The following is a 10,956-nucleotide window of genomic DNA, read 5'->3' on the forward strand; positions in this document are numbered from 1 at the left end:
AACTTTCCAGTCGTTAGCATCGTTGACCGTTCGCAGTCTTAATCGGACGGTGACTATACTCTCGGTCTTTGTATAAAGTTCCTCCAACATTAGGGTTTCTCCCAGCCGCGCGCCATTCCATTCTCTTTCCCCACACTCCGAACCTAGCAGAGAGAGGAAGAAGAGGGGGCCGCCGCCATGACGACTCGCTTCAAGAAGAACCGCAAGAAGCGCGGCCACGTCAGCGCCGGCCACGGACGTGTCGGGAAGCACCGTAAGCACCCCGGAGGTAGGGGAAACGCCGGAGGCATGCACCACCACCGCATCCTCTTCGACAAGTACCATCCCGGCTACTTCGGCAAGGTTGGTATGCGCTACTTCCACCGCCTGCGTAACAAGTTCCACTGCCCCGCGGTTAACGTGGAGCGGCTCTGGTCTCTAATCCCTGAGGACGTCAAGGCTAAGGCCGCGAGCGCCGGCGCCGGTGAGGCGCCGTTGGTCGACGTCACCCAGTTCGGTTACTTCAAGGTTCTCGGGAAGGGGATGCTGCCTTCGGCTTGCCCAGTTGTTGTCAAGGCTAAGCTTGTTTCGAAGATCGCAGAGAAGAAGATTAAGGCTGCAGGTGGTGCCGTCATGCTTACGGCCTGATTTGGTGAGAAGACAGACGGTTTTAGTCTATGTTTAATTTTTGTTTTGGTACTGTTTATTTAGATCTGAAGTCGAATTTTTGGTTTTGAAAACTTCACTTTTGGATGTCGTACTTTGAAGTTATATTATTGTTAGAGATACCTGCATGAGTAGTTTAATGCAATCGAGACATTTCATTTATAAGGATTGCAGTTTATTTGAATCAGTATAATTTGTGCAATACGTGCCTCATGTTTGTGAATTTTAACGAGTAACCTAAGGATTATAATTAATCACTCCAAAAATTTATATGCATTGATTTTAAGAAGCATGTCACTAATTCAGGCAATCTGATGTACTTGTGCAAATATCTAAAGTACTGAAAAGTAGTATGAGTTTATTAATTTTAGTGTAGTAAGTCCAGAAGAGTTATCTTGTTTAGTTGTGGCATTCTATCTGATAAGCTTTAGGTTTGAATTGAATTCTGTAATGAGCTGGGAGATAAGTAGTCATTAGAATTGTGTTGGAAACTCTTATGTGTCTTTTTATGTTGGTCTATGTTGGAATCTAAAAGTTTATCTCCAGGAAAGTGTGCAGAGAATCTAGATTGGTGTTAATTCTCAGTAACTGGAGAGCTGAAATTCTCTTTTGCTAGAAATTTCTGAATTCTTATTTGATTATGAAATCAACTTGGTTTGTTTATGCGTAAATAGATTAGGAAAGCAGTACGATGTTTTGGAATTTCTTTCTGTGACTATCTTGGTGCCTTTTATGCCGCTGTTATGCCAGTGGAGATTCAAAAGTGAGGAAATTAGGATACATTCTTGATGAACGAGCATTGGTGTTTCTTTGTTCTTCAGCCTACCTTGACTTTTCTCCTTTCTTCTGTTAAATCATCTGAATTGGATAATTAATTAGTTAGCGATTTTCATTTTCTATTATGAATTATTGCATGTCTGTATATGTGTGTAAGATAAGAATGAATCAACGAAAGGTTGGCGCTTACAGAGAATATGAAATCCATCTTAATGCAATAAGCTGCAAGCCTACAACCTTGTTGTATTGATGTTAGTGTATTTCTTGTGCTCATTTTTTTAATTTTTTTTCTCCCTCTCTTTCCTTATCGTCATATTTTGGGGTAATATCTGTATTATACAGTATTATTCACAATGCTCAGATTCGTCAAACAAGTTTTATCTGAAAATCTATTGTAAACCTTGGAGATTGTGATTGTCACTGTCTTTGGTTTGTTCTTCTCTATGCTGGAAAAATGTTTTATGACTTGTTTTTTTAGACTTAATTAGAGATTTCTACATTAATAGGTAACTTTACTTTTACATTATCTTTGTGTCTGTTTAGTTATACTTTCTGTTTTCTATGGCAATCTTATATCTAATTTAGGAGCCCATTCTATTCCAAAGCTGAATTCTATGACAATGTTATATCTAATTTAGGAGCCCATTCTATTTAAGGCTGTAGTTTAATGTCTTATTAATTTTAGTAGTTTACTGGTCTTATTCAAGGGCACTACTATGGCTGTCAAAATAATCAAGTCGTTCGAAGCCTCAGTCAAGCCCAAGCCCAAGCCCAAGCGGGACTCAAAAATGAGTTGATTCAAGCTTGATACTCAAAACAATATCAAAATTGATATTGAGATGAGTTTGATCTTAAGCTAGCTAGATCATGGCTTGACAAGACTAAAAATTAATGCTATAATATTTACTATAATATATATGATTAATATGTATGTTTTAATTTAAGATTTGAAGGCTCATAATATTGCTATATATTTTTTAGGTTCCTACTTCCTAGGGTTTGAAGTAAGAAATTTAGAACCCAAACCTTATTTCAAACTTGATCGGACTCAATTTAGCTTGAATTGATTTAGACTAAATCGAACTCTCAGAGCTCAAAATTAGCTCAAATTAAAATTATGTTTCATGCTTGATTATATGATTAGACTTAAAATTATTTTCCAATGAAGCTTTATCAGCTTCGGCTCGATTGCACCCCTAGGCGACGCATTACTTAGCACGATAGTGAGGTTGCCGGTTTAAATTACGACAAGGCTCGTTGCCTTTTAGTCTGCTTAAGTCTTACCACTTTGTTGGGTCTTTGTACTCTTCTGTGTTCGGTTTGTTGCTTGCTTCAAGTGTCGTTACTTGTTATCAGGATGCGTACTGAATGATCTCTGTGTTAGTTTCTATCACATTATGTTTGAAGTAATCTGTGTTAGTTTTTATAACATTATGTTTGAATTATTATGGCTTATTGCAAAATGTTACAAAATTATGCTCTAGCTTGGAGGTAGCCATCGCAATTTTACTTAGTTAGTATAAAATGCGGCTTTTGGATTTAGAATTTCGTAAATTAGTTTGGTAAACACTAAGCTAGTGACTAATGTAGTAGCCAAACATTAGATTGAAGTACAATGGATTTAGAAGCAACCAATTTTAACACAGTCTACGCTTTCCTCACAAAATTAAATTATCATTTTGATCAGTTGTTTTTTTTTTTAACCAGAGCTAATAATAACATCACTATTCTAATTTACAACTAATATAGAATTCAAAATTTTAAAAAAAAAGGGTAACTATTCTAATTTGGGAGCTAAATCCAATTCAGACACAGTTAGAAAATAGGAGATACAGGTCTTGTTTTTCTAGTGTCCGTTTGATTACAAAATAAAGGAAATTATTTTGCAGAAAACTCGTACAGCAGTATATTGCCCCAGCAATTGTCTCTTTAAGCTCCTACTAAGATGTTCAATATCTACACCATCAAATGTAGTCTTGAAATTTTTACCACCGACCATGTGCAACAGAGATGTCGATGGTCGATACTATCTCAATAGTATGTCGTGGGGTCCAGCCGTAGAAATATGAAGGGAGAAAAGAGAGAGAATAGTATAGGCTGGTAGATAAAATGAGCTCACAGGCCCCCACATGTTCGAATCGGTGGAGATTCCACCTTATCCAGCCAGATATTTCCATAGGACATTCATTTACTAGGAGTTAATCTAAATCCTGTCATTTAAATTAGAAAGATGCAATTCTTATCCTCCACCACCTCCCGTACCACTACTACAGTTGCTACTACTAACCCTACGGTTAACGTCAGCGACTTTGTTGTGGGCCCCATCACGGCACATTTTTCGCCCGAGGTTGGGCGAAGGTGTCTGCGCGCTCGCCTGCCAGGCACGTGCTTACGTTATGTGTGTGTCGCTGAGTGTGACGTCACGAACAAGCTGCTTAATTAGTATTACTACGAACCGCCGGGTTGGCTTTGCCTTTGCCTTTGCCTTTGCCGCGGCGAGAAGCAATCTCCCCCTCCACGTGGCTGCGAGCTTCTTCTCCGCACGCACACGAAATCCCCAACCGGCAAACGAAATTAGTCACAGCGCGCGACCCGAGCACGCATCTCGAAGCTCTCCTCTCCGTCTCCGTCTCCGTCCCTTTATCCCTCTTTCTTCCACGCTTTCTCTGGAAGTCTCTCTCTCTCTCTCTCTCTCTCTCTCTCTTTCTTTTCCTCGCTTTGATCGTTGATTCGTCTCCATCCCTTTCATCCTCCAACCTCTACATAATAAACTTTCCTAACTAACTTCCCCGACTAGTCGAACCAACTACGTTCGATGTCGGTGCCTGCGGTCGTTGCTCTATACGCCACCCTGCCTGCTTGCCCGGTTAGTTCGCCAGACTTCACTGCGGCCTCCGCCGCCGTCTCCTCCAAGCTCGGAGGTCTCTCCTGTCTCTTCTCTCCTCCCTCGATCCGCGCCGCCGCCTCGGGGTTCCCAATTGGTGACGAGACCACTCCCTCGTGCTCCTTCTCCTGCTCGCCCCCTTCTTTATCGCCGATCAGACTTGGAAGGCATGGGCTTGTTAGGAATTCTTTGAGCTCCTGCTCAGGTTGCATGAAGGATCTGACTTCTGAGTTTGAGAATGGCTTGGAAGATTATGTGGAAAAGTTGCTCTCCGGAGCTCAATCGAGGCATAAGATCTTCAACGAGGAGCTTGTTTTGAAGGCTTTCTATGAGGCCGAGAGAGCTCATCGAGGACAGGTAATTAGTTGTTCAAGTTGGAGAATTTTTTGAAATTTCTGATCCTTGGTAATCTCAATTCAACTAGTGTTCGATTTAATTTTCAATTTTTTTTTAACTTTTTTTATTTTTTTAAATTTTTTTGTTCTTGTCTCAGATGAGGGTTAGTGGTGATCCTTACTTGCAGCATTGCGTGGAGACGGCGGTGCTGCTTGCGAAGATTGGGGCTAATGCTACAGTTGTGGCTGCAGGGCTTTTGCATGATACGCTTGATGATTCTTTTATGGACTATGGTTATATCTCTCAGCGATTTGGAGCTGGTGTTGCCGATCTTGTTGAGGGGGTAGACTGCGTCTTCTATTCTTTTTTCTACTATTGCTATTGTGTCATTTAAGTCTTTGATGGTCATTTTTTGGAAAGGCCATGTTCTGCTTTCTTGTTGCATGTCTGTATTAATGCTTTGTTAGGTTTGATTTTGGAAGAGGATATGGTTTGTGCTCATTTTGGTATGCCGGATATGCACATGTTTGTTATGCTCATATTGATTTTTGAGTTTCATTGGTTGACTGTTGTTTCACCATCTCCTTTTCCACTTGTTACATTAGAAGGTGAAAGGCATGAATAGGATGTTTCAAAGAAGGGGAAAAAAACATACTTAACAGTTCTATTATTAGTTACTCTTTACTCACAACTTCATTCATGATTGTTAACCATCATCACCGTCTTAGTGGCGTCCATCTGTCTAAATGTGCTGATTTGGCCTGAAATTAGTACTAGAAGATAATATCTACCAATTGTACATAATAAAAGGCAAGTTAGAAATAAACTCAATAAAAAGAGTGCTAAGAAAGAGTAAATAATGTTTTAGAAATTTTTGGGTGCAACATTTATAGAGGACTTCCTCATTTGATTTGAAGATATACAACTCAATGAAGGCCAGTCAAAAGTACAATCAAGAGAAAGAAGGGGAAAGACAGTTCGCAGATAATATGAGAGGCATGATTTTCGAAGTACCTGATTTTAGAAACCAGACACAATTTGGATATTCCATACCTATGATTGCCTAGCTGGCTTTTGGCATTCAGACTGAAATGTAACGAATTCTTGGCTGATTGGACTGGTTTCTTCCTTTACTATCAGTCAACACTTCTTCTTGGATTCTACTAGATCATATATGACCTTGTTGATTTTACTAGCCTGCTGTTGTCTGGAACTTAATTGTCGTATATAAACAACAAATATAGAAGAAGTTGAAAACATCTGTGTCATCTCTTGCAGTTTTTCTTTTGCATAAGTTTCTTACTTTCTTCCTATTCTTACCTTCTGATGATATTTGCTTCTTTAGTTAGTACTACTATTATTGCAAAAGATTTGCTAGTTATCCAACTGTTTAGCCTGTTCGATGTATGTGAATCTTTAAGATGGTAATTGATAACATAGAACAATGAAGCACATGTGCAGTCTGAAGTTAGTTCTACTATTATTGCATAAGATTTGCTAGTTATCCAACTGTTTAGCCTGTTCGATGTATGTGAATCTTTAAGATGGTAATTGATAACGTTGAACAATGAAGCACATGTGCAGTCTGAAGTTAGTACTACTATTACTGCATAAGATTTGCTAGTTATCTAACTGTTTAGCTTGTTCGATGTATGTGAATCTTTAAGATGGTAATTGATAACATAGAACAATGAAGCACATGTGCAGTCTGATGTTCTCTTGAATCATATGAAAGCTTTCATATATGAGAATTGATAAAGGACTATTTGTTGATGTAAAATGGATGGCTTAACAAGGGAAACTGAGGCTGATGACAATCATCATGAAAGCAGTTTTGGGCATATCACTCGCTCTTTCTGGAAAATGTTAATTTATAAAAGGGACTACTTACTAAAGAAGCGGGTCATTTTTGAACAATTAGGTGATATATCATTTTGCTTACTTTGCACTTCTATATCTTTCTTTGTAAAATAATTGTCTTATAAGTTATTAGGAGTGTGTTTGTGATAAAAGGAGGGATGTCCTGCCATTATTTTCTATAAAAATGAAATTGTGTCTGATACCAGATCAAAGCAACCCTCTGTTGCTAAGATAACATCTGAGAATCACGACATCCTCCATTAATGATCTTATTGGGCTCCCAGGACTGGTCAAGATGGTAGGTTCCTCAGGTATGGGGTTGCCTCTAGGTTGTACCTGTTTAGATATGTAGAGCTCCCCCAATAACAACATATTATGGTATAATTTATACCTGGATATACCAGATATTTTAAACCCTCGTAGAGAGATAAATACTAAATAAAATCAAGAAAGAATAGCGAATATTATCCCACATGTACTTATATAGTAAGTAGCTATAGGTTAACTCATGCTTTCAGTTGATTTCCCATGTAACCTTGTAATACTAGTGGTGATGCTCTGAGTTATTGCTCATGAGATAGAAATTGCATGAAAACGCAGAGTTTCAAATATCTAAGTTTAACTTCCATATCTTTTAAGTAACTTGGTACAAGATGAAGCAGCTGTATTGTTATTAGACATGACGATGAGAAGGAAACCTTTCACAAATGCTCAATTGGATAGCGCATGTTTCCCAGTGCCTACAGCCACCGTAACTGATCAAAGACATTGCCCAAAATTTTAATAGAAAATCGTCAGGATAAGTATTGTGAATATTGTTACTTTGATCTTAGACTCCTAAAATCAAATCCACAGACAAATGCAAGGTGCTCTTATGAAGATTGTGCTATTGTTTTAGTTCTTGCTTTCTAGAAGCTTACTAGGATTTACTTGAATTGTCTAAATGTTATGTTAGTCCCATATTAATTGAGTTACCTCTTCCAGTTGTAACTGTAGCTTTTTACAGCTCTTCCCTTTTTATTTATTTCGAGGGCAAACTTCTTGGAATTTCTGCATTTACAAGATCCAGAATTGTATCTTCAGTATTTTCTAATTTCGAGGTTGCATTTGTGCAGGTTTCAAAGCTCAGCCACTTGAGCAAGCTTGCTCGTGAAAACAATACTGCCAGTAGAATCATTGAGGCCAACCGACTACATACAATGTTCCTTGCGATGGAAGATGCGAGAGCTGTACTCATCAAACTGGCTGACAGGCTGCATAATATGATGACGTTAGAACCTTTGCCCCTAGTCAAACAACAGAGGTTTGCAAAGGAAACTTTGGAGATCTTTGCTCCTTTAGCTAATCGGTTGGGAATCTTGAGCTGGAAAGAGCAACTTGAAGATTTGTGCTTCAAGTATCTTCATCCAGAACAACACAAGGAGCTATCCTCCAAGCTTGTAAAGTCATATAATAAAAAAATAATTGCAGCTGCAACAAAGCAACTGGATCAAGCCCTTAAGATCAGAGGGATCTCTTATCACGTCCTTTCAGGGCGACACAAGAGCTTGTATAGCATCTATAGCAAGATGTTAAGGTGTGATCCCAACTTACTTCTGTGTCTGTTGTACATGTTCCGTTCTGATCTATAGCTTTCTAGTATTCATATATCCTGCTAAAGGTCAGTTCAATGGACATAAAACTTTGTCCTGAAAGATCTAACTGATATGACAATATCATCCTTAGCATGATACTTGCATCATCCTCTGTCTCTCTCAACAAAAAAGTAGATGCCTTAAATAGTTAAATCTCATCAATTTTATATATGTGCAATGTTCAAAGTTCCTGTTTGCAGGAAGAAGCTAAGCATGGATGAGATTCATGACATACATGGTCTACGCCTGATACTTGAGAATAAGAGGGATTGTTTTGTTGCACTGGAGATTGTTCATGAATTATGGCCTCGAGTTACTGGGAGATTCAGAGACTACATCACCATTCCTAAATCTAATGGGTATTCTATTGCAGATCTTTCTTTAATTGAATCAATATCTTTAGGCAGCTTCTGAACCATACTTGCAGGTACCAGTCTCTGCACACCGTTGTTCTCAGCAAAGACAACGACACACTCCCTCTGGAAGTCCAGATTCGAACTAGAGAGATGCATCTACAGGCAGAATTCGGAATAGCTGCACACTGGAGATATAAGGAAGGTGACTGTCAGATCTCTTCTTTTGTTCCCCATATGGTGGAATGGGTTAGATGGGTTGTTACTTGGCAGTGTGAGAGTATGAGCATAGACTTCCCTTCATCCCTCGGTGATGGCGATTCCATCAGGCCACCATGCCCATTTCCTTCTCATTCAGATGATTGTCCCTATTCATACAGCAAACAATGCAACCACAAAGGACCCATTTTTGTCATCTTGCTGGAAAATGAAAAGGTGAGCTGCTTTGAACTTCGCTCTGTGAATGTGATGCAATCTACCTAGTCATATTGCTTGCTTTATTATTTGAAATATATATATTTATAATAACTTATAAGTCGTTTTCCTTCAGTTGTTCCAATCAACTACCTATTGACCTCAGAGGACATCACTTATTGTGTGACACCAAGTTTGATCCTTCGTATCCAAGTGATCATGGATTCAAGCCACTAATTCATGCACCCTCTTTGCTTTAATTTTTTTTTGTTGATAAAATTGCAACCTCTTTGGTAATGAAGGTAACGCTGTGTATATTCACCTAAAATTGGAGAGAATCTAATATATTAGGATACCATTTTTAAACTAACTTGTGACCTCCCTTATATTAATTCTCTCTATGCTTTTAGTTCTTTGACTGACCTATCATTTGGTAAGGAACTTGAAAAGCCTCAATCTTTAAGCAACATATATCTAATGTGGGTTTTTGTGATTCTAGATGTCTGTGCAAGAATTCCCCCCAAACTCAACAGTGATGGACTTATTGGAGAGAATAGGGAGAGGAAGTTCAAGGTTGCCTGCATATGGCTTCGCAGTGAAGGAAGAGTTGCGGCCAAGAGTAAATGCCGAACCGGTGACCAACCCCGGTCAGAAGCTGCGGATGGCTGACGTTGTGGATCTGATCCCGGCCATACCCAACGAATCCTTAACAGAGTGTAGGGAGGAGATCCAACGAATGTATGAGCAACGTCCGATCTCAGCTGCCGGAGCTGGAGATGCTAACCATGCTTTAATTCCTTGTCCATAGAAAGAGAGAAAATTATACAGGAAAAACTTTCACGTACATATCTGGGCTTCAGGTAGGCTGTTATATACCATCTCAGAGCTCGAGAAAGTTTCACGCACATTCTAGTATTGATTGCCAAAGCAAGAGAAGACCAGGCCTTATTGTTGTATCCAGCACTAAAGAAAGAGAAAAAAAAATTGAAGGTTGAGAGAGAGTTCCTTTTATCAACCACTTCTTCTTCTTCAGTTATCTTGTACATTTTGCTGCTGCTGCTGCTAGTTGGAAGGATACTACCCTCTGCGGAGTTTGGTGTTGGGTTTGTTGATCACTGCTCTCTCTCTCTCTCTCTCTCTCTCTCTCTCTCTCTCTCTCTCTCTCTCTCTCTCTCTCTCTCTCTCCTCAACCTGAGAAGGCTGCTTCCTCGGAATAAGGAGCTGGTAGTTGGGGCTGATCAGTGTGTCCTGCTCGGGTGGCAGTGGAATTGCTCCTCCCGGTGCAACGGATTTTGGCAGTGGGATTTTGTTTCTGCTCCGTACGAGCTCAGGAAGAATTTGGCAAGTTTTCAACTGTAAGATAGAAGATCACATTGTCCAAAGTGAACGATTATAACGAGAAGATTCGATAGCTACAGAGAGGTAATTGCAACAAGATATCACACGAACAAAGAAGTAGAAAGGTAATAACGAACCCTACCTCTCGCGGCGGCGGCTGGGAGAAAGAGAAGCTGACCTTGGATTGGATGGCAAGGCGAACTTCGTCGGAGCCGACGGTGGGTTTTCCGGCGTGCTCGGCGTAAATTTGAGCATTGGAGAGCACGTCAATGGCGTAGCGGGATCCAATCTCAAGGAACTGGTGGACTACTCAGGGCTCGTACTCGCGCTCCCCAATGCTCATGGATCGCAGTAGCTCCTTTACCACTCGCGCGTCTCGAGGCTCCCGTGAGGCCGTGACTCCTCCTCTCTTCTGACTCCTCCGCTCTCCCTCGGCTCCGTCCGCCTCTCTCTCTCTCTCTCCGACCCCTTTTGATGGCTCTTTGCAAAATTGGGAAGTGCAAAAAATATTTTGGGCCTCCAGAAATAGGGAAATTTTCAATTAAGACCCTACATATAAGTTGTTTTACAATTTACACCCCGTCCTTAAACTATTTATATTCCCCATTAGTGACATAATTAATTTAACACGTCTACATGGTTAGACATTACCCTGCGTAAGAAAATAGCGTCCGAGTCAAGCTAAAGTTGCAGCTTTTTCTACGGAAACAATTTG

General features: G+C 39.9%; 2 protein-coding genes and 1 long non-coding RNA gene across 3 annotated transcripts; 2 read left to right on the forward strand and 1 right to left on the reverse strand.

The window, feature by feature from the left end:
• The first annotated feature begins 86 nt into the window (after positions 1 to 86).
• Positions 87 to 847, forward strand: LOC140773341 (large ribosomal subunit protein uL15x-like). The gene has a single exon (XM_073115839.1). It carries the CDS (start codon positions 178 to 180, stop codon positions 625 to 627), a length of 450 nt encoding a protein of 149 aa, XP_072971940.1. The 5' UTR covers positions 87 to 177; the 3' UTR covers positions 628 to 847.
• Positions 848 to 3,885: 3,038 nt separating this feature from the next.
• Positions 3,886 to 10,003, forward strand: LOC140773339 (probable GTP diphosphokinase RSH2, chloroplastic). Its single transcript, XM_073115837.1, has 6 exons — positions 3,886 to 4,663; positions 4,800 to 4,985; positions 7,618 to 8,078; positions 8,337 to 8,495; positions 8,564 to 8,924; positions 9,403 to 10,003. Exons 1-6 carry the CDS (start codon positions 4,238 to 4,240, stop codon positions 9,709 to 9,711), a joined length of 1,902 nt encoding a protein of 633 aa, XP_072971938.1. The 5' UTR covers positions 3,886 to 4,237; the 3' UTR covers positions 9,712 to 10,003.
• Positions 10,004 to 10,021: 18 nt separating this feature from the next.
• LOC140773342 (uncharacterized) lies at positions 10,022 to 10,898 on the reverse strand. The gene is made up of 2 exons (XR_012106447.1): positions 10,384 to 10,898; positions 10,022 to 10,256 (listed from the first exon to the last, which is right to left on the reverse strand). It is a non-coding gene; the product is annotated as an uncharacterized lncRNA (long non-coding RNA).
• Positions 10,899 to 10,956: the final 58 nt, after the last annotated feature.

Source organism: Typha angustifolia, chromosome 13, assembly GCF_048772165.1.
Source record: "Typha angustifolia cultivar Huaian chromosome 13, ASM4877216v1, whole genome shotgun sequence".
In the NCBI taxonomy this organism is placed as follows: Eukaryota; Viridiplantae; Streptophyta; class Magnoliopsida; order Poales; family Typhaceae; genus Typha; species Typha angustifolia.

Bases quoted from the DNA above. Each gene is read 5' to 3' on its own strand.
- LOC140773341 (XM_073115839.1), top strand. From the start codon at position 178: ATGACGACTCGCTTCAAGAAGAACCGCAAGAAGCGCGGCCACGTCAGC.
- LOC140773339 (XM_073115837.1), top strand. From the start codon at position 4,238: ATGTCGGTGCCTGCGGTCGTTGCTCTATACGCCACCCTGCCTGCTTGC. The intron at 4,664-4,799 runs GTAATTAGTTGT...TTCTTGTCTCAG, and splicing joins AGAGAGCTCATCGAGGACAG to ATGAGGGTTAGTGGTGATCC. The intron at 4,986-7,617 runs GTAGACTGCGTC...GCATTTGTGCAG, and splicing joins TTGCCGATCTTGTTGAGGGG to GTTTCAAAGCTCAGCCACTT.